The 21894-nt window shown below is 45.9% G+C and overlaps 1 protein-coding gene across 2 annotated transcripts in view; it reads right to left on the reverse strand.

Annotated features, from left to right (window-relative positions):
- Positions 1-1800: 1800 nt before the first annotated feature.
- LOC308332688 (cdc42 effector protein 4-like) overlaps positions 1801-21894 on the reverse strand; it is a 36258-nt gene continuing 16164 nt past the window's right edge. The window contains exons 2-5 of one of the 2 annotated variants that reach the window (XM_080788697.1): positions 17934-18029; positions 3668-4310; positions 3017-3336; positions 1801-2525 (exon numbers count right to left, since the gene is read on the reverse strand). In XM_080788697.1, coding sequence (XP_080644823.1) covers positions 2134-2525; positions 3017-3336; positions 3668-4110 — 1155 coding nt within the window. In that variant the 5' untranslated portion in view covers positions 4111-4310; positions 17934-18029 and the 3' untranslated portion in view covers positions 1801-2133. The remainder of the gene's footprint in view (positions 2526-3016; positions 3337-3667; positions 4311-17933; positions 18030-21894) is intronic. The other variant, XM_080788698.1, reaches the window with a different exon arrangement.

The raw sequence follows: 21894 nt of genomic DNA on the forward strand, positions 1-21894 counted from the left end.
CCTTCCTTCCTCAGTAAATCTCTAGGAAACATGACGTACACTTTCACTCTGCGACCTCAAACGTCCTCTTCTCCTGACCTTTCCCTCTCAAAGGGATTCCCATGTGACTGAAGTGTTGTTTTATATCCCACTGGTTTCACAAAGTGTGGGGCCTGGCCGGAGACCACCAGCCAGGGGCCCAAATGGGACACTTACTGGGCTGTAAACTCTGAGTGTACACAGCGGAACCAAACCCTCTATTTGGTTCCCTTGTGTACTCTCTCAGAGTTGAATTAACACTCTCAGAGAGGATTTTACATTATTTTAGAGAGGATTTTACAGATGGGGTTCCGGTGTAGTTAAGTTCAGTGATTCTCACTTTATTTCCATTTGAAGGACTCCCCAGTTTGACCTGCAGTAGTCCATGGACCACCCATTTTAACTACCGTTTAACCGTTTTCTCCCCCCAGACAGTTGACTGCATTGACTATTTTTTAAACCCTGTAGCAAGTGCTTTATAGGTAAATAAAATTCATTATAATAATAATAGTTATTATTAGTCTCTGGGCCCCCCAATCTAAAGTGTTTAATTTAACTCTGAGAGTGTACACAATGAACCAACCGACCAGTTACAGACCCATACGTGTCCTTTTGGTGGTCCCTGGACCCCCGACGTCGAGAAGCAGTGGTCGTACTTCTGCATCACCCAGAATGCCGAGGGTTCACGGCCCACTGGCGGTGGCGTTCGTTTCCTTCCTCCCTCCGTCAGCACACTGCCAGGGGTGACAGGAACTCAACATATAGGGGACGAAAACCACCAGTGTCAAAGCAAATACTACAGAATGATGGGCCTGTGTCCACACAGTGTTTCATGAGTGGAAGGAGTGTTTTGGATATCATGTCCATGGCGCTCGCACTCAAGAGTTTATCGACACCCGTAACGTTCGAACCGATCAACTGTTGCTGTTCTCGAATGTCCGGTCATGGCTCACGATGGCATCTTGCCTTATTAGCACAAATACATGGAATAAAGCTAAATCAAATGAAAACCTTTTGCCAGGTCACGTCTTCCTCATCTGTGATTGTGAAACAGCATGAAAGGAGTGCTTGAAGCACCCAGGGCGCTGTGGCAGAAAACACGAAGCTCGGGCGCTGGGAAGAGCACCGTTTGGGCGCTGGGAAGAGGTATTTTACCATGTTGAAAATACATGACAGACGGGCACTATCAGCTCATAAAATGTTTTCTGTGGACTACAGCCCTGAATGAAGAATGGACATTGTTGTTTTTTCTCCCCCCAGCCAATAATAATGACACTAACACATCAGAATACCAGTTAATAGGGTCCAAACTGACGTTTGGCATAACATCAGAGTTCTCTTAAGAAGGCGAGTCAGAGCTCGAAAATTGAAAAGAAAAGAAAGTCAACAACCCACAAACACATTTGGGGGACAGGCCAATTGGTTGATGCGAGGAGAGAGAGAGCGATTTGAGTTTCCCAGCCTCCATGTTTTTTATGCTTCTCTCAGTGGTCAACACTGGAATTCATTTAATGGGGACTCATGGGGAGACTTTTTTTTGTCATTTTCATTCCCCACTGGATCTGGGACACATCTTCACACACGCATGCCTCCTTCACTAACCTCTGGGCCGTAGTGGCGTCACTAAGGCTTAATTACAGTCTGTGTTTTTTTTGTACGCTGTGGTGCCGCAGACCGAGATAGATCCATACGTAGTGCGATGGGAATGTGGCCGTCCCGTTTTCTACCCTCGAGTTCCCCCACACTCTCCTCCGCCTCCTCCCCCCCCCCCCCCCTCCCAGCTAGTGTGAGAACATCCCAAATTCATGAGAAGAAAAAAAAAACAGAAAACGCCAGTCTTTCCATTCCAGTCGTGTTCTAAAAAGGCAGTTTTCAGGGAGGTGCGATGATGCGCCGCCCACAGATTTTTGAACCACTTAAACCCTATATATGGTTGACCCCGGAGTCCCTCAAGGCTCTATACTAGTGTATTTTGTTTTTATTCCGGTTATTGCGAAGAACGCTTCCGTGGGAAAATAGCCGATCGGCGAGCTGCTCCTCGATCGTCTGTTTTCCACACTAAAGCTTTCCCCACGAACACGGACACTAGAGGGTTTTTAAGTGGTTTTCTTTTTTCTAAACCCGAATCTCGTCGTCGTCCTCGTCCATGAAGGAGAAGTCGCGGTCGCCGTCCTCTCCCCGTGGCGAGCTGTACTTGGCGCTGTCCGTGTCGCCCTCCTCCCTGTGCAGATGGTGGTTGTTGTTGTTGTGGTGCTGGACGGCCTTCTGGTCGTCCAGCGCGGCCGAGCCGGAGCTGGACACGGAGCAGCTGTCCAGGTACTGGCTCTGGTTGTTGGCGGTGGCGGTGGTGGTGCTCCGGATGCGCAGCTCCGGGGTGTAGGGGTCCACGGGGGCCTTCTGCTGCTGCTGGTACGCCATGCTGCGGGGGGGCCTGGCGGGGGGGCTGGCGTCCTCGTCCTCCGTGGGGGGGCTGAGGGAGGGCGACCCGCGACCCTCGCTGCCCTTGCCTTCAAGGTGGGGCGACAGTTTGAAAGAAATCATTAGTTATTAAGTTAAAATAGGCCTAATTCAGTAGAAGCACAACGACAAATATTTGTTTGAGCTTTGTGCGTTTGTGTGTATTTTAGCGATGATGTGATTGGCTGATCATATCACCCCATAGCGATGATCTGATTGGCAGAGCAAAGTATATTGAGTACATATTGAGGATAAAAAGTGAGGGCAGAAAATTGATTGGCCGGAATGTAATGATGTATGATGATGAGTGTGATTTTTTCAGAATATACTTACTACTTTTGCTTTGAATCTATATGTATGCGAGAAGAGCATATTCACTGACGTGTCAAAAGCAAATTAGAGCATATGGTGTTGCCGTGTCCCCCCCGATCAAACTAAGATTGTATCCACCTGTTGTGGTCGCGGAACATGGCGGAAGTATTTCTGGGGGTCCCCGTGACCAATGAATTCATGGAGCACGTATCGGTCGTACAGTACTTGCCTTCCTCGTAGCCCAGGTCGTCGTCCTCCCAGCCTTTCTTCTCCATCACACTGAGGATGTCTCCCAGCATGGAGGGCCCCAGGTCGATGTGGAAGGACATGATGGACTCGGCGTGCTTCATCCCTCCTCCCCTGGGCATGGACGGCGGCAGGTCCGTCAGCTCGCCAAAGTTGTGCTCGTCGAACTCCGAGTCCAGCGTGGCCATGGCGGCCATGGCTCCGCCCCCGTTGGCCGGCTTGTTGCCTCCTCCTCCTCCGTCCGCCTCGGACAGCTTCCTCATGGGGCTGGACGAGACGCTCTTCGCCAGCCGGACGCCCCGCCTGTCACCGTCACAAAATGTTTTACTTACTTTACCTCACTTTTTTAGTATTTAGGTTGGACAACGTACATTAACAAACATGGATTAAATCAACTGAACATGATCTCACGTAAAACGTGACGGATTTAGCTAGGAAGCTCATTTCCTTTCGTAGTCCCCATACTTAAATTGTGAAAATAGCCGATCTACAGACTCACAAAACGCACTGTGAGCTTGTAGATCGGCTATTTCCACAAAGAGAAATCTGAGGTGACGTGTGTTTTCCAACATGATTATGACAATTATGCCAAAACATTATATAAAAATAATTCCGGTCCAGGGGCCATCATTACCCAGCATCCTCGTCGTTGAGGTAAGGCAGCGATATGGCGTTCTTCACGTAGGTGGCCGAGCCCGCGGTGGAGGGCAGTATGAGGTTAGAGTCGTACTTGTCCCCGCCGCGGTTGACCGACTGCGTACGCTTGCTGCTCCTGAACGTGCGGGAGAGAAGGCCTGGTTTGGAGCTCACCCCTCCTCCTCCTCCTCCGCCCAGGGAGTCCTGCTTGTTGGGTTGCGGTTGCTGGTAGTGGGGGTCCGGAGGCGCGGCCTCCCGGGGGGGCTCGCCCGACCGCGTGCTGAGGAACGACGTGTCGCCGAAGGCGTCGCCGCCGCGGCCCACGTGCATGGTGTGGCGGAAGTCGCCCAGCGGCGCGCTGATCATCTCGGCCGTCAGGTCGGCCCGGGACCGCCTCTTGGACTGATTGGAGTGGGACACCAGCTGCTTGAGGATAGGCATGGTCTCTCTCGTGTTGGAACAAAAATCCACAGACTATGAAATTAATCGCTTCGAGCGGTTGTCCTTTTTTCTTATTCTTTGACGACGGTGGAAACTGTGTGGGACGTGGTCAAAGCAAGTAAAACTCCAGGTGTCTGGTGTGTGCGGCCATTACGATTCTCCCAGAACACTGACAAGACGCCTCTGATCACATTCACAACCTACGGGAAGACAAAAACAATAATAGGTTTTATTTATAGTGCTGAAGGAGGAGGAGAAGAAAGGACAAGGAATGGACAGAATTGAAAAACAAGACATCAGTTATCATATAAACCGAGGCCAGCATTATGACTTGGCAAGCCGCGTGGAAAACAGCAACTTAATAACATTAGACAGGCTTTCTAAACCCATTCGTAATTGGAACAGTACCAAACTATTTGAAACCGCTGCTCCAGTGGTTTGCAGTGGTGGAAGTGGTACTCCGACTTTGAAACTTAAGTAAACAATAGCATCTCCACAATGTGTGGAATTACTCCTGTATCCAGAACCGTACTTACTGCAAGTCAAAGTACAAAAGTATTAGCATAAAAGTACACTTACACAGAAAAAGCACTCATTATGCAAATACTCATTTCAGATAATCATATACTGTATATCATTATCGTTATCGTTAATGGATTATTGATCATGAACCACTTTTTATACTTCAGAATCAGATATTCAAAAATAGCCGATGTACAAGCTCACAACGGGTTACTTGCATTGTGACATATTGTAGAGCTGCTATTTTCGGAATATAAAATCACCATAATTTGCTAAATCTGCAAAGTAACTAGTAACTAAAGCTGTCAAACAATTGCAGTGGAGTAAAAGGTGAAACGAAAAACTTCTGAGATTTAGTAGAGAGAAAAAAAATGCCTCGACAGTACTCAAGTAAATAATGTACCTAGCTACTTTCCACCCACTGGATTTCTTTGACTGGCTGTGTCTGGGATCCTAATGCAGGGCCATTTACTTTCCTCTCCTATCCATGATCTGCATGGGCTGGTGGAAAACTTAGTGTGTGCCAGGGCTTTGAAATGAAGCCTCACTATACACCAAATAGCTTTTTACATTCTGAGGTCTGAGGGGATTATGTAATGAAGGGAGAAAACCCGGCTTTCTGGGACACAGTTGACAAGCAGCGCTCTCCCTTTAGACTCCGACCCACTCAGCAACCAGCCAGTGAACAATAGATATTGTCTCACCCGGAAACCTCGTATGTCTGAAACGGTTACTTTTCAGGATTATTTTTTAGTAGTAAAAGTAGCAGATTGACAAGCTCAAAACGTCGCTACTCTTGATGCTTTTTGCGTGACGCTGTAGGACACTAGGATGATCAAGTATGGTAATATAGTCTATCTACAAGCCCGGTTCCCGAGCCCGACGACCGTTGCTGCACTGCCCGTCTCTCTCTCTCTCTCTCCTGTCCATCCCAACTGCACTATATCTAAATAAAGGCAGAAAAGCCCCAAAAATATCTTTAAAAAAGAAAATCGGAGTACTTCTTTCTTTCCACCACCGGCTTAGCCAGTGGTGTTTCAAAAAATGTTGTGGGGGGGGGTCTCTGCAGTTTGGACAGCAGCTCTCACTTTGGGGCCCCGGCTGACTGTTACATAACTAGCAGAGACAGGATATACGGATAGCCCATTCAGCCCAAACAGCTTGGGCTGCCAGGAATAAAAGAACAAGTGGAACAGCATTTCTTCTGCAGGGATCAGCTCTGCAGCTCTCAACCTTCTCTCATCATCATCACAGAGCTAGAGTATCTCATTCTCCATGCATCACTCTTGGCTTTTGTTTTTTTTTCTCTCTCCATTATTGCTTTCATCTCATCGTCCTTGACTGAGAATATCTTGTTACTACTAGCACAGCGGTTATCAGACTTTTTCATGTTCAAGCCGGGACCCCTTACAGTATTTGCCCTACATCTGAAAATGTTTTGTGCCAGGGACCCCCATACAAACCAGCTTAGTGGCCTTGTGGTTAGAGTGTCCGCCCTGAGACTGGGAGGTTGGGGTTCAATCCCCGGCCGGGTCATACCAAAGAAAAAAATGGGATCCAGTGCCTCCCTGCTTGGCACTCAGCATTAAGGGTTGGATTGGGGGTAAGTCCCTGCGACATACTAGCGTCATGTCCAGGGGGTGTACAAGTGATCAAGCTGCCTCACGCTACAGAAACAGGAGATAGGCTCCTGCCCTATTGTCCTCATGGCTTGGCAAGGCTTACTACCCCCATACAAGTGTAAATGTGTTGTTAAAAAGAAAATAGCTGTCGCAACACATCGCAACACGTTGGATATCGTGTTAAAGTGGTTAAACAGATTTTTGTTACTATATATAATAGTACACATTTTTCTGGAGACCCCCTGGAACTCTCCCTAAGGAACCCTGGGGGCTACCTTGAGATCGGTTTTCTGACTTTTCTCTGTCTTTCCCAATAACCGACTTTTCTTTGTGTCATCCCTAATAAATATATGAGACAGTGTTCCAACAGATCTAACGGATAAAGCACTGACTGATAACTGTGCGGTGTTTCTTTAAAGTGAAGACACCTCTGATAAATGTGCAAAGGGGGTCTGGTGTATGAATTACACGTCCCGGCGCTTTTGATTTTCACACCAGTCACTTTGATCTCCAGTGAGCGCGTCCCTGGGATCTGTAGCTCAATAAGTTGATGACACGGGTCATTTGACGGGAGGGTCCAGTTTCCCATGGCACAATCTGTCCTGCAGCCACTGCCATTGACCCCCCCCCCCCCCCCCCCCCCCCCCCCCCGGCAGCATGTCGGAATGCTGTCTCAAAACCAGAATGGTGTGAAGAAGCAGTTTATATGCCTTCCAGGTGGGGGAGCTGTAGTCCACCTTTGATGCAGTGGTGCTCAATGATGGGTCCTGGGACCTCCCGGGGTCCTCCAGGGATCCTTGGCTAAACTAGTTAAACATAGAGTCAAAATCACAGTTCGAACCACTTTAAAACCTATTTATTATACTTTGGACTATTCAACAATAGCTGAACTTCAACCGCACATACTGCATGTGCTGTGATGCGACATGTTGTGAACTTGTATTTGAATGACAAATAATCTCATGGGGGTTTCTCGCACAACATTTTCAGGTGGCGGTCCACAGCTAAATACACATCAATTTGCGGGGTCCTGGACATGAAAATGTTTGAGAGCCACTGCGCCAGACTGTGCTAGTGAACAATCGTTTCAATTGTCACAGCAGTGACATCCATGGTGTCTTCAAGACCAGTGCTCTATTGAAGCCCCCGCTTCAGCCATAGAATGAATGGATGAATGGGGCTTCAGGCAAAGATATTCCAGCGCATAACGTCACCCGCGAAAACACTAGCATCTCTGACAACGAGCCTGTTGAAGTGAAAAGTCAACTGTAGCAGCAGAGAGAACTGAGGCCGCTCAGAGAGAGATGGTCCACTGTTTAAACTTCTGTCAAAGGACGGATCACCCCTACAGAGAACGCTGCTAAGTTCTACGCTCTGTGTGCTTTCTGTAGCGTTTATGACAAGCCTAAATCCTAACTTTATTTATACTTAGCTGTTCCGAAATCCGAGGCAGGAAGCTGTCATCATATCTTTACTTTATTAAAAAAAAAAAAAACATTTCTGCTAAGCAAGCAAGCTATTTGTTTCGAGGATTTGATTTATATTAGGATACAATTTTCACGACTGTTAAGACGAAATGAAAGCGGGAGGAGGCTTCACATACTGTATGACTGAAGCGTTTGAAACTTGTGGGAGGCTCGCGAGACTATTATTGTCAGTATGAGATTTAGCCGTCCGAGAATGCAGGAGTCTATATCCTCATTTGACCCCTATGGGAGATGGATTGCTGAAGTGGAGCGCAACACCCGCGGTCAGCTCCCACTACTTGCCACGTGACTTGCCGCACCCAAGCCATGCTACTCCTACACTTAGTTGGCAGTGCCGGGGATCGAACCCATGACCTTTAAGGTCCAAAGGGGAGAGCTAATACCGACTGAGCCTGCCTGCCAACTAAAAAAACCCAACAAACCCAGAGTAAGAACATGAACCGCAAAAGCCATTAAAAGTTCCATTATCAGTTCCCTTCAACAGCAAAAGTTCACACACCAGGTCACAGTGGCTGTAATTAAGCACTTAGCTGAACTGAACGGTAATAAATAACACAACAGACAGCACAGCAAACACTCCTGCAATATCATGCATTGTGTGCTGTGTGACCAAGAGTTCCCACTGGTAGGGGTCAGGGGTCAGTCAATTCAGAATGATCTGTTCTTAGCTGATATTATTACTGCTATTTATATAACTCACTTAGCACGGTATAAAAACTGTTATCTTTGGCTCATTTCATGTGTAACCTGTCTAGTTTGGTGTGAGGTGCAAAGTGTTGACCAATCGTACACACAGGCCAATCCTAACACGTTATATAGCAGCTGTTGCATTTGTAGATGTCTGCCAAGGGCCAACCGGATTAATTCATTCATTAAATTGGCATTAAGGAAATGGTTAGTTGCTAGCTGTCACATAGGCCTGTCACTATTATTAGGTAACTATGGAATAGTGCATTTCCTGTGTGTTGGTCGGGCACCATGGTTGGTGCCCACTGCCCACTAGGTCTTGTGACATCAGGTGACATCATAAGGGATGGAAATGTGGACACCCTGATGTCATAGTAAATACGACCTGCTGTCGCAGTTAAGCCCATATATGGAGATCCCTGATGTCACCAATATTGGCCAGCAGCTCTACATCCGACCTCAAACCTCAAACTCTTTGATCTCCGTATATGGATATATATCAGGACAGAACCTGTTCTGACATTCCATATGTTGATCCTTCCCCATCATCCATCCTCTTCGATGTCTCCCTTAGTCCCTTTTGACATATACCTGTCCATTCAAACTGCCCCAAAGTTATTAGTACTAGAGTTCTCAACAGGCCCACCTGTCCATTCAAACTCTAGACGGGCCTGCCCCAAAGTTATTAGTGCAGCCACATCCGGCAGCCAGCGAAAACTAGAGTTCTCAACAGGCCCGAAAATTAAGGCCCGGCCCTACCTGGGCCCTCATCAAACCCTGTACACTCAAGAGAATGTCACAGCAAACTTGTAGTTTGGCTATATACTGTACACAAATGGTGACAGGCTGACAGCCCTAGCTGTCACACAATGAGGACTAGTGGCACTGCACTATAGGGAGAGATGGTGACAGGCTGACAGCAATATATCTGTCACACAATGAGGACTAGTGGCACTGCACTGTAGGGAGAGATGATGACAGGCTGACAGCCATATAGCTGTCACACAATGAGGACTAGTGGCACTGCACTGTAGGGAGAGATGGTGACAGGCTGACAGCCCTATAGCTGTCACACAATGAGGACTAGTGGCACTGCACTGTAGGGAGAGATGATGACAGGCTGACAGCCATATAGCTGTCACACAATGAGGACTAGTGGCACTGCACTGTAGGGAGAGATGGTGACAGGCTGACAGCCCTATAGCTGTCACACAATGAGGACTAGTGGCACTGCACTGTAGGGAGAGGCCCGCTGGACTTTGCCACTCAGGGACGACTAGGATGACTCATGGAATTTTAATAATAGACAGACACTCAAATAATTGTGATGATGTCATAATTGTTACAGGCAATTATTATTGTCTATAAGACTGAAACAGATGACCAGGACCAGACTACTCTCTGCTGACCGTAGCTATCTATACATACAACCGGATCCAACATTGAGGAGCCAGGAACCGGCGCCATCACATCTGCAATCTTTTTTTTCCCTTTTATTTTCAAATCACACTGTCAATGAGCTGTAATGTGAACTTCACTTATGCTATACAACTACAATACCTGCAGTTTCAAGGTCACCACCATAACTCTGAGAGTGTACAAATGGAACCAAATGGACCCGTACTGTACTTAACTGTACACTCTCAGAGTTACAGACTTGTCAGCGTTCATTTGGAACCTCCTATACAGGATTTGTTAAAGGTAACCGTTATGGAATCATACCGCTAAGAGGGAACCAAACTCGTTAAAATCCTAAAACGATCCCAATGCTACCATCAGGCCACACCACCCCGTGGCCTTGCCAACTTCCTGTCTCTAAGCTAGAGAGAGAGAGAGAGAGAGAGAGAGACAGAGAGAGACAGAGAGAGAGAGAGAGACAGACAGACAGACAGACAGACAGACAGAACACAGACACAGAGAGAGAGAGAGACACAGACAGACAGACAGACAGAACACAGACACAGACACAGAGAGAGAGAGAGACACAGACAGACAGACAGACAGACAGACAGACAGAGAGAGAGAGAGAGAGAGAGAGAGAGAGAGAGAGAGAGAGAGAGAGAGAGAGAGAGAGAGAGAGAGAGAGAGAGAGAGAGAGAGAGAGAGAGAGAGAGAGAGAGAGAGAGACAGACAGACAGAGAAAGACAGACAAAGAGAGAGAGAGACCTTTATCCCCCTCTGGGATGAGATCACCTCATTCAGATGGATTAACACCCGCCCACCGGCCTCATGCAGAGTGGATAAAACAATGACAACAATGCCACAGTAGCAGGGAATGCTTTTCATGTGATTAGAAAAACTCTCCACCTCGTTATAAAAGAGCTCTGTGGGGGCGCTCAGATATCAGGAAAGGTACCTCACACCTTGGGGTCATTCTAGGAAATGGTCCCGTTTGCTTACGAGGGCCCCTCTGACTGTGCATAATGAGGGGAGACGTTTGTTTTAACCCTCTCTGGATCATGATCCTGGCTCCATTAGGGGCTGTAGTCCACAGAAAGATGTTTTGTTATTTTGCAAGATTTGTTGCGATAAAAGTAATACAACAACCATTGTGAGGACTAGTAACCACTAACAACCAGTAACCACTGTGTTTCCTCTACTCTGTATAAACATGGATTATAAAGATGGTAGTGCCAGTCTGTCATGTATTTCCTGTCAGCTCTACTGTACGCTATCAAATAAGCGCGTGTCTGACAACCCGGTCGTTTTCCTTCCTGATGTTGAAATATTACTACAACCACGAGAAGTCTGCTATTTCTGGCTAGTAAATATTCCCCCCAGAATATGGATTTAAGTGGTTAATAATAATGATTATATACAAAAAGTCTGTTCATATATTACCGTATATACACAGCGATATTCTATATTTTTCTGGAGGCGTCCTTTATTTTTCTTGGAGATAAAGGGACGCCGGGCCTTATTCAAATGAGGGACATTATTTGGATATCAGGTGTTTGGCTACGCTATACCCTAGGCAGCGCTGCCGTCTTCAGTTTCAAACCTCTTTTTTGAACGTAAATCAAAGCAAGTACAGCCATGTTGGTGCCGAGCAGCACACTCTGCCGCTGTCCGTTTCCAGAAACAACATTCCACCGGACAGTGGCTGAAGCTGTCGATGCATTCACTGGGCCAAGAGGCATAAAACTATTACAGTGGGCGTTTTGCTAAGCTCCGTTTCACTTCAGATGGCGTCTAGACGGTAAGAATAACACTAATTCAAGGGGCTCTGCTGTTCTTGCTACTTTGACTTGGACCATCATGTACGGGCCGGGGGTCAAAGAGGTCACCAGGCCGTGGGGGTAGTTCCCCCAGCTGCATGTGGCTCGTAATCAGTGTTGCCAGATTTTGCGAGAGAAATAAGCAACCAGGTCTATTAGAACAAGCCAAAAGTAGCGACTATATCTCTATAAGAGACCTTTAAACCTACTATATACATTGGCTATTTGAAAATAGCAGATCTACAATCTCACATCTTTTTAAAAAAAAAAACAATTACCGGTATGTGGATTCTTTTTTAATCATTTTAACACCACAAACCTTGTATTGGGGGAACCTAAATCATAGTCCCGACTCCCTAGCATCAAAATTCAGATGGGGGACTGCGGAGTGAGGACAAATACATAAGCCCCCAAAACGCAACCACCAACCAATATATAAATACAAGCTACTTTACCGAAAAACAAGCACAAAGTCGCCTTATAATAAGGAGACATGGCAACACTGTTCGTAATGAACCCCCCCCCCCCCCCCCCCCCCCACACACACACACAGAGCACAGCTGGAGGCCAAATTCCATCTCAGCGCTATTTCACAAGCTCTGGATGCGGGACAAGCTCAGGACAGTCAAGCAGGTCATACTAGTACTCCAGTAGCATTCTCCAGCTACTACACTAACACTATTACACTAACTATTCGGCGCTGTCGTGTATAGAAACCTTGTATGTCCAAAAGACCAAAACTGTTACGTTTCAGGAAATGTGGATCACAAATGGTGCATTTATGTAAAATTATATAAAAATGTTTATTGAGCTTTTATTCAAAGCGCTTTACATAGATTGTGCACATTCACCCATTCACACACGCATTCATACACCGATGGCGGAAGAAACCATGCCAGGCACCAACCTGCACATCAGGAGCAATCCGGGAGCAGTCCTTGAGCGTCTTGCTCAAGGACACTCTGGGGGAAATATCTGATCTACAAGCTCACAGCGCGTCCCGGTTCGACTTTGTGTGGCACTTTTCTACAACAACGTAGGACATTGATTCAGGAAATATGGAGATACAAGGTTTCTGCCCGACAGCAACGAAATGCAAACTGCTAGGGTCTAATAACGCTAATCCTTTATTCACTAAAAACACCCCAAACTCCTAACAAATTACTTTTCCAGGTATGCTCAATGAAGTTGGACGTGTGCTTTGTCAACTTCTACCGCCTCTGCCTTTTAAACATTCCTGCAATGTATTCTTTATAGACCTAAGAGACTGCTATAATGGAGAATTCTGTTTCTATAGCCACTATGGTCAGTAAAGAAAAACACTGAAATGATAGCCGACGACGGGGCATAGTCTTTCATCAAAAGCCACCATGCAGCAGTGCATTGCTAATAACAACTCAACTGCTTGTGTAGAACACCCCCATCTCCATTCACATTACATCACAGGCATAACACTGGCTTCTGACTTATGAATAAGTCAAAAGTTTCTTTCTCTGTTCTCTTGAAAAATTTAAAACATGTCCTCCTCGGAGATGAAACCAAGGCCAGAGCAGCTGCTTTTTCCCCCCTCTCCAGGGTGGTCTTAGCCGAGAGAGGCCGATAGCCTTGCCACTGCCAGCCAGGCCAGACGACATCCATCCCCAAAGCCCCATAATGCCACAGCATCTGCTGAGCAGGCAGAACGTGGCGTGGGATATGATCATCTGGTAGGATTGTGCGGGTCTCTGGACTCTCAGCGGATTATGACAGCATCGCCCTCGTGTTTAACGATGGTGGTGATGGTATCTTGGTATGTGATGACATGCAGTGTGAGGCGTTAAAAGATGCCCTTAAAACATGTATGAACCTTGTGTTTTTTCCGCTCCCTCACACTTTCTTTGCATTCTTCTTGCTTTGCATGGTTACATAAAATCTCACACACGGTGAGGCAAAAGCGCTGGTACTCAACGTGTGGTCCGGGGACCCCTAAAAGGGGTCCTTGCGGTGGCTTCATGGGGTCCAAGCCGAGGCAATTAAGTAATTAATATGGTTTAAACACGTATCTCTATACATCCTGTTTAATAATAAATGGGGGCACTGAACTGAACAAATAATCTAAAGCAATGATTATTAGATTATGAGATATAATATGTTAAGCATAATAGCCTTGGGCTAGGCAGTAGGCAGTGTTGAGAATGTTCATCTATTACAACATAACCAAAATAGCACCACCAGAGTTAATGGTTAATCTTTTTTCCGCCTATGTTTTACTATATAACACACAACGACTCGCACTGTGAGGTTTTGTGACCTTGTAGATCTGCTATTTTCGGCAGAGGTTTGGTGTAGACTAGTAGAGGGAACAAAGAGCAGACCAATTACAGAGCCAACAGTCACTTTAAGTATTGATGGTTTAAGTGGTTAAATGTCTGGGGAAAAAAAAACATATTCATAGAAAAGATAGAACAAACAAAGAAAAAATGCCTTTATACTACACTGATGACAAATAATGCTGTCAAACAAAAAAATTATCTGAAACACAATTTCATAGGATATGTAGTGTGGGTCCCTGCTTCATCTCTCTCTCTCTCTCAGCTAAGGGGCCCTTGGTCTGGAAAACGTTGAAGACCCCTGCCCTAGCTGCTTTGTATAACATTGAACTTGTCTGAATCCCTCCTAACATGGTTCACACCGCTGGCCACAATGGGACCGGGGGTGCTGCTCTATATGCAACATTGATGTGCAAATGACATCAGGAGATACGCCGCCAATACAATTACTAATCAATTAATCAATGGCGCCGCATAAGAATGGCCAACCAAGTCTTCACCCCGATGGGACAAAAGAGCCGGGCAAACTGCATTTAGAGAAGGCCTATGACCTTCAGTCCACAATGTCATTCCCACGGGGGGAGGGGGGTGACTGGTAATGTCACAAACATGTCATATATATATATATATATATGTATATATACATATATATATATATCAATCATCATTTGTCAAATTATCACCACACAGCTGATTCAACAGTGATTCAAACTCACAAGGCAGAATTTTAGATAATCACAATATTTTTTGCATAATCGTCAATCTTTTCCATGTTAAATTTCTTTAAAATCTTTTTCAAAAATAGCAAAAAGTGATGATCAACTCTCAACTGCATACCATATACTGTAGGACTGAATAAAGCTGGCTTGGGTTCAAATCCATCCCATGTCATCCCCCCTCTCTCACCTTTCCAGTTTTTACACTCACTGTTACTATCACAAACAAAGCAAATTAGATCGGCAGTTAAGTTATCGACATGCACACTGTAAGAAACTCAAGAAAACAAAGCCAAACTAAACTACTACTCCTGACCATAATCAAAGCTAAACTAAGTGCTTCTGACCATAAGTAAAGCTAAACTAAACTAGTCCAGTCCCGACCATAAGCAAAGATGAAACAAACTACCTCTGACCAGAAGCTGTGTGTCACACTGAGGCCCAACAACATGCTGCATAGTGTCGCCTCAGTGTGAACCTATTAAGTGAAGTGTGTGCACCTCACCATGCCGCAAACATATTTACGCTCCCCTAATGACAGTCATTACCACTCTCTACTATACTCCTTGCACTCGCCCGCAGCTAGAAGAATAGCCTGTTTACACACATTAACGCAGTTCATCCACATACTGATAAATATCCCACCCACACACAGACTACCAGCTCATCCACTACTATGGCACACAGACACCTCAACACGTCCAAAACCGTTAGTTTATATGAAATGGGAAAAAAATACCTTTGGTCCCAAATCCAATCGTTACGACGATGTAGTGATTATTCAGTCACAAGCTCCAATAATTTCAATTGGTTCAATATGAATAAAATCCTTTACCACTTTCACACGCAAAAGCAGAATAAATAGCCAATTCACAAGCTCATCCCAACACAAACAAGGCCCTTACAAAAAATAAAAATAATAAAAATAAACAAGATGAAATATGGAGATTACATGGTCTCTGCCCGCCACAGACAGTGACAATATGTACGCAGAGAATACAACCCGTCACACTAAAGCCCTTCTGACATGATTGACCGCATAATAATGATGTAGCTGTGATATTACACTCTGGAATTACACACCAGGCAGTCACTGGCATGTACTGTTTGCGTGCCATTGTAGACACAGCTTCCTGTGTGTTCCTCTCATCATAAACGATACAAAGAAAGAACCCGTTTTTCCTGTTCAACTTAACGTCATCATGTATGTAAACGTAGGCTGCTCCTCACAAAGCCGTGGGTTGCATTTGATACAGGTAAAGCCAATAATACGGATGATAAGAAAGACAAAAAGAAAAAGGGTGAGAAAGAGAGGGTGAAACCATGGCCCCACAGCCTGGTACTTCACATTATATAACACTAGTAGCAACTAGCATGGAGGAGGATTGGAATTAGAGGACCAAATAGGGTTGCAAGCTTAAGCTATCGATTGTTTATCCAGATACCATTTTTTTCAGACTGATTTCAGACGAATACAAGTACTTAATTTTTACTACTCGCCGATACAGAGTACCGATACCAATATTTTTGTTGAGTAACCACTTATTTTACCCCCTTTTTTCTCATAGATGCAGATGGATCTCCGATCTACACTTGTCAGTTGTCCTGTATGCTTGTAGATTGGCTGTTTTTGGCGATTTGCTGCAGTGTTGGGTCAGACTTGCTTCCGTTGCATTCGACCAGCCTAGTGTCAATTGGATGTTTTGGTACTCGGGTCAAACAAAGTATCGGGGCCGGTTCAGAGTACCGAGTACGAGTACTTGAGGGTGTCATCGGCCCGAGTAAAGGTATCGGAACAACTCTAATTGTTGTTTAATTGTATTATTCTATTGATTACTTAAGATCAGAAGCATAGCCAGCACAGAGGCTCAATGAGAGGCACACAAGTGAGCTCTTGCCTACCCTGAAAGACTGACCAAAGGCACAAAACAAAAAACAGAACCAAAATCGCTTTGCTTGACGCGCTATGCGTCGTGTTGTGAGCATGCATTGGCTATTATGTGTTCTTTTGGGCTTGTTTGCATAGACCTGGTTGCTTAATTCTAAACACTGTTGTTTAGACTGGGAACAGATGACTGAGACAAACGTATACCTTAACACCAGCACCACAAGGTAACCAGATACTCACCACAAACTGTGGTTCAGGTTCAAAGCTAAAGAGAAGCTCTAATTACTATGGCACTGTGTGTGCACTTAACCAACCCTCTTAATCTGTATTTACAATATATGTTCCAATGTCCAAGGACAAAAAACACAATACAAAGTCGTTAATCCCAATCATTTGTACAACAAATCACCAACCAAGATGTCATGATCGTGACAGACTCAATCAAAAGGTTCTGTATTACACAGAAGCATGTGATGGAACTTTTTTGATTGATCATGGTTTCAGCAAGCTATGTGGGATAATCAAACTGCACATGCCATGCGTGGAGGCGCCGGCCAGACCACTACCAGTGCCTCACAGTGAACGCCGCCACAACACACACACACACACACACACACACACACACACACACTGCAAACTTACAGTATGAAAAGGACTTTCATTTACGGCCCGTGCCCACACACGCCGCGGTTTATGAGCGGGAGGGTGCTTTGGATGGATGTCATCTTCATAGCGCTAGCAGCACACAGATTCACACGTGAGTTTTCGAATTCAGCTTGTGCCATTAGCACACATATAGCTTAGCTCAAACAGCGTAGACACTCCCACAACTGCTCATGATGGTTGTGTGAGGGAGAAGACATCCACGGCTATTGACTAAAGTGATATATTATCTCTGGATGATGTATCCAGATAGTTATGAAATTGAGACCATGGCCTTTAGACCTTTAGGAAGCACATTCCACACAACAGCTGCCGAGTACGTGCTCTTGGCCTTACAGAAGAGAACACGGGACATTGCGGTTTATGTTATGTGGTTCTTGGCGCCATTTAGCTGAAGTCACCGGGGTGTCCTAAGGATAGTGAGATTATTCATAGTGGAAGCCGACAATGTGATGAGCTCTGTTCATCTTCACGCAAAGACACGCATGGGCAGCTGTGTGGCAGGAAAATATACCAACCTCAGCAGTAGTACAGTAGACCTGTGTGTGTGTGTGTGTGTGTGTGTGTGTGTGTACTACTTGGCCCCACAAGTCAAGTATAGTAGCATTGAGAAATAGTTGTTGTCCTCACAAGAGAAATGGTTATAAAAGGTTGGGCATTTATAAGTTAGGTTTATGGGGGATGGGGGTTGGATTCATGCCTGATTCATACCTAGTCATGAGTCGGCATCATGCACTGAAATCCGCAGTGAGCTGTAAGTTGTGAGCTTGTAGATCTTATATGTCCGGCTTCAGGGTTAAAATGGCCCTAAAAACAGAAGAAAAGAAAAAAGGCATTCATGAAATCGTCATCCTAGAATATTAATGTCCCCGCAAGTATAGTAATTAAACCGTGCACGGCGTGTGTGTGTGTGTTAACTTGGATGAACCTATAGCTCTAGGGCCTCAATGCCACACACACACAGAGAGAGAGAGAGAGAGAGAGAGAGAGAGAAATCAAAACCACAGGAGGATTAAGGGCAGCGTGTTTTCGACGTGTGCAAATAAACCGACATGCCTGAACCAGCCCCTCTCTGCCCTGTGTGGGAGGCCAGCGACCACACCCCCCTCCCCCCTATGAAAACACAAACAGACCTAAGCGCCCCACCAACACCTCCACCCCTTGTGAAAACACAAACAAACCTAAGCGCCTCACCAACACCAACACCTCTGACCTCCACCCCTCCACTGTCATGGTGCAAATCCATCTTATAATACCGGTATATTATTACACTGTTTCTTAAAGTGGGGGGTACAGCCAGGGACCCCCCCCCCCCCCCCCCCACCAGGGGTCCTTGAGGAGGTTCCAGGCTAGGGGGTCCCTGTTTCAGAAGGCAGTCCTTCTGGTTTATTATTGTACACATTGCAACCCCTCCCCCCGAACCCCGTTATCATCAGTCCTGTCAAGCTCACCGTTAGCTGGTGTTGACCCTGTAACACATATACCACGCACACACACACACACACACACACACACACACACACACGCACACACACGATCATGCAAAGCGATGTGTGTTTTTTTAATCTTTTCAAATCCTGCTGCGTGTGTCAGCACCGTGGGCTCTCTGGCTGTGCCAGCCCTGCCAGCCAGCCTCCACGCAGCGCAGGGCCCTTTCATAAAGCCAGCACTCTCTCCTCGCATGACTGGAGCGACTGTGTGCGGCCGGTGGTCCGGCGTTGGGTGTGGGTGGGTGGGCTTGGTACTGGCATGCTGCGCTTCGGCACTAAGATAGAGAAAGCGGTGAACCACCAATTAGATGGGTGACGCACTATATGTTTCTGGCCTTGTCAAAATGTAACTTTACACGAAAAGTCGCCCTGAGGGCTACCATTGACGTGGGAAAAAAAAGAAGAAAAATTCCTCTCCGCCTCTAGACGTGTGAATGATATCGTGCAGTGTTAACGTTAGCGGCCTCGTTGTCACGTCCCCTAAAAAGCCCTGTGGAGCACAGTAGCGGTCTCAAAGTAGCGGTCATGGGGGGGGGGGGGCAAAAGGTAGTTAGTAGTAGTCCTACTAAACTGCCTCCCCCTGATGGAGGGGAAAGGAACGGGTTGAAATAACGTGTTCCTTCCACGAATCCACGTGCTACGTCCAAACAGGGAAACTCCCCCTGTCAGGTGAAAAGAAGTGGCTTGGACTCGTCATGCTTTGAAGGAAGCATGAGGTCAGTCCGTTGCTCTCTCCAGGTTGGCAGAGAGAGTCTAGCACCCAGAATTACATTAGATAATTGACACAAAAAAAATTTGCAAAATCGTGGGATTCTTTTTTTTTTAAGAAAAAAGACAAAAGTAGTTAGCATAGCATCATATTAACCACTTTATCCATGTATGTTGGCTATTTTAAAAAATAGCAGTTCTACAAGCTCACAGCACGTCACGCTTCGTGCCACGCTGCAAGCTTGAACACATCTGCTATTTTGTTTTTGAAAGATTTAGATTTTTTTTTGAATATTTTGTTATATTTAACATACATCTTCTCTTCTGGGAGGGTCCCTGGCAGAAAGCCCTTTCAGATGTTAGGTCTGCCACATACATATCAAATCGGGACTGTCCATGACTGAAAGTTTGAGAGCCACTGCGATAGAGAGAGCCTGGGGAACCTGGAGTCACGCCAGGAAGGGAAGGAGGGGCCGCGGCTCTGCCTGTCTGCCTGCCTGCCGCCATGGAACAACATTACCACAGGGACTTTTTCAAGACCCGGGACGGGACGGGAGCAGATGGGGGCACTAAACAGAAACACGCCCTCCTCATGGTGGCCGGCGGTGGAAACCCAGACGGGCTTTGGATGCGTTCCGTCCCCTGGCTCTGTCTCTGCATGCCAACACGGCGACAACAAGAAGAGGAGGACAGAAGTTCTTTCAGCCAGAAAATGCAACCCAACTCTCATTAGGCCCACGACGGAGCAGCAACGACAGAGGGAGGGCTGTGCTGTTTGGTGTGTGCGTGCGCGTGCGTCTTGTCCAATTAACTCATTAAAACCGGTAAAGCATCTATGTCAATTTAGATTTCTTTGGATATTCAGAAATAGCAGATCTACAAGCTCAGTCACTTCGTGCCACACTATGAGCTTATAGATCTTTAGAAAAACCATTAACTCCAACATTAAGTACAACTACAAATCTTTGGAATATTTTTAAATGCCCTGGAACGATATATTGTGAGATGAAGGTCGGCGGCGAAATGCATATAATTTCTGTGGGTCCTTTGATCAAAACCAAAGTTATAGCTAGCTAGTACACTACATACGTTTTTCAGAAAAGCGTTATGATTTGGAAGCCATTTTCAGAACGGGCCTCAGCCCTCAGGTCTTAATAGGTTAATGTCTGAGCCTCCTCCCCATTGGTCTCTGACTAATGGGTACCAGCACCACTCTCTGGCGTGGTGCTGAAGGGCAGAACCCCAGCCAAAGGGGTGGGAATCAATCAGTGGTCAGAGCATCTGTTGCACAATACAGAACAATGCAGGGTGTTTTGTGCTGGGGATGGCATCGCACTGAATGAGAGAGAAAGGCCAGACAAAATGCTTCATTACACAGAGCAGATGCCCATGCGGCAGCGGGCATGATGAGGTGGCGTTCTCTTAACCCATTCAAACCTGAGCCGGCTTCTGCAAATGTGATGTCAGGTTTTCTGAAAAGCTTGTTGCTATATCAGTGGCGCTCTCAAACCTTTTCATGTCGACAAGAACCCCCAAAATTATGTGTTTGGCCCGTGGACCCCCAACTCAAATCAATATTTTTGTCCCAGGGAACAAAATAATATTCCAAGATTTACACACATTTTCATGATTTTTCAAACATATCTATTCTATACACGCTCATAGTGCGACATGTCGAGGCACACTAGATGAGCTGCCTTGTATATCTGCTATTTTTAAATAGCCCTGGTGGTATAAAATATGTTTAAAGTTTGATAAAATGATTGTGACACTACTAATAAGTTAATAGTATTAACTAGAAGCTTTCCGGTTTTGATGGGTTAAGCACAGGTCATGAAGTTTTGAACCCTAGCGTTTCTACGCTGCATGTGGGCATGTCGTGAGATGGATGTGTGAACATTAATTTGGCTCACAAGTCACAATGTGTGTCATGTTGTGCGCTTGGAGATCAGCAATTGTCAGTGAAGAGATTTCTTTGGGGAAAATAAATAGGTTATAGGTCTAACACTTGCTGGCCTTGGAACCGATGGCCTTGTGTTTAAGGCGCATATACAGTAGGCTCTAATGCAGCCTGACAGTGAGTCTCTGGTTCGATTCCCGAGCCTGACGGCCTTTGCTGCGTGTCACTCCCCTTCTCTCTCTCCCCATGTCATGTCATTCTTCACTGTGCCATATAAATAAAGGCAGGATAAAAGGCAGAAAAGCTCCCAAAATATCTTACTTGAACAGTAAATGGTAAATAAATGGTAAATGGTGCATTTATATAGCGCCGTTTTATACAAAGCGCTTTACATAGATTGTGCATTACATTCACCCATTCATTCATACACCGATGGGGAGGAAACCATGCAAAGCAGCAACCTGTCGATCGGGAACAATTAGGTACACTTCTACACCAACTCTGGGGGAGCCCGGGATCAAACCGGGAACCTTGCGGTTCCCATCCAGCCGCTCTACCGCCCACTCTACCCCTG

The sequence above is a fragment of the Protomyctophum bolini genome (assembly GCF_963924005.1).
Source record: "Protomyctophum bolini genome assembly, chromosome: 18".
In the NCBI taxonomy this organism is placed as follows: domain Eukaryota; kingdom Metazoa; phylum Chordata; class Actinopteri; order Myctophiformes; family Myctophidae; genus Protomyctophum; species Protomyctophum bolini.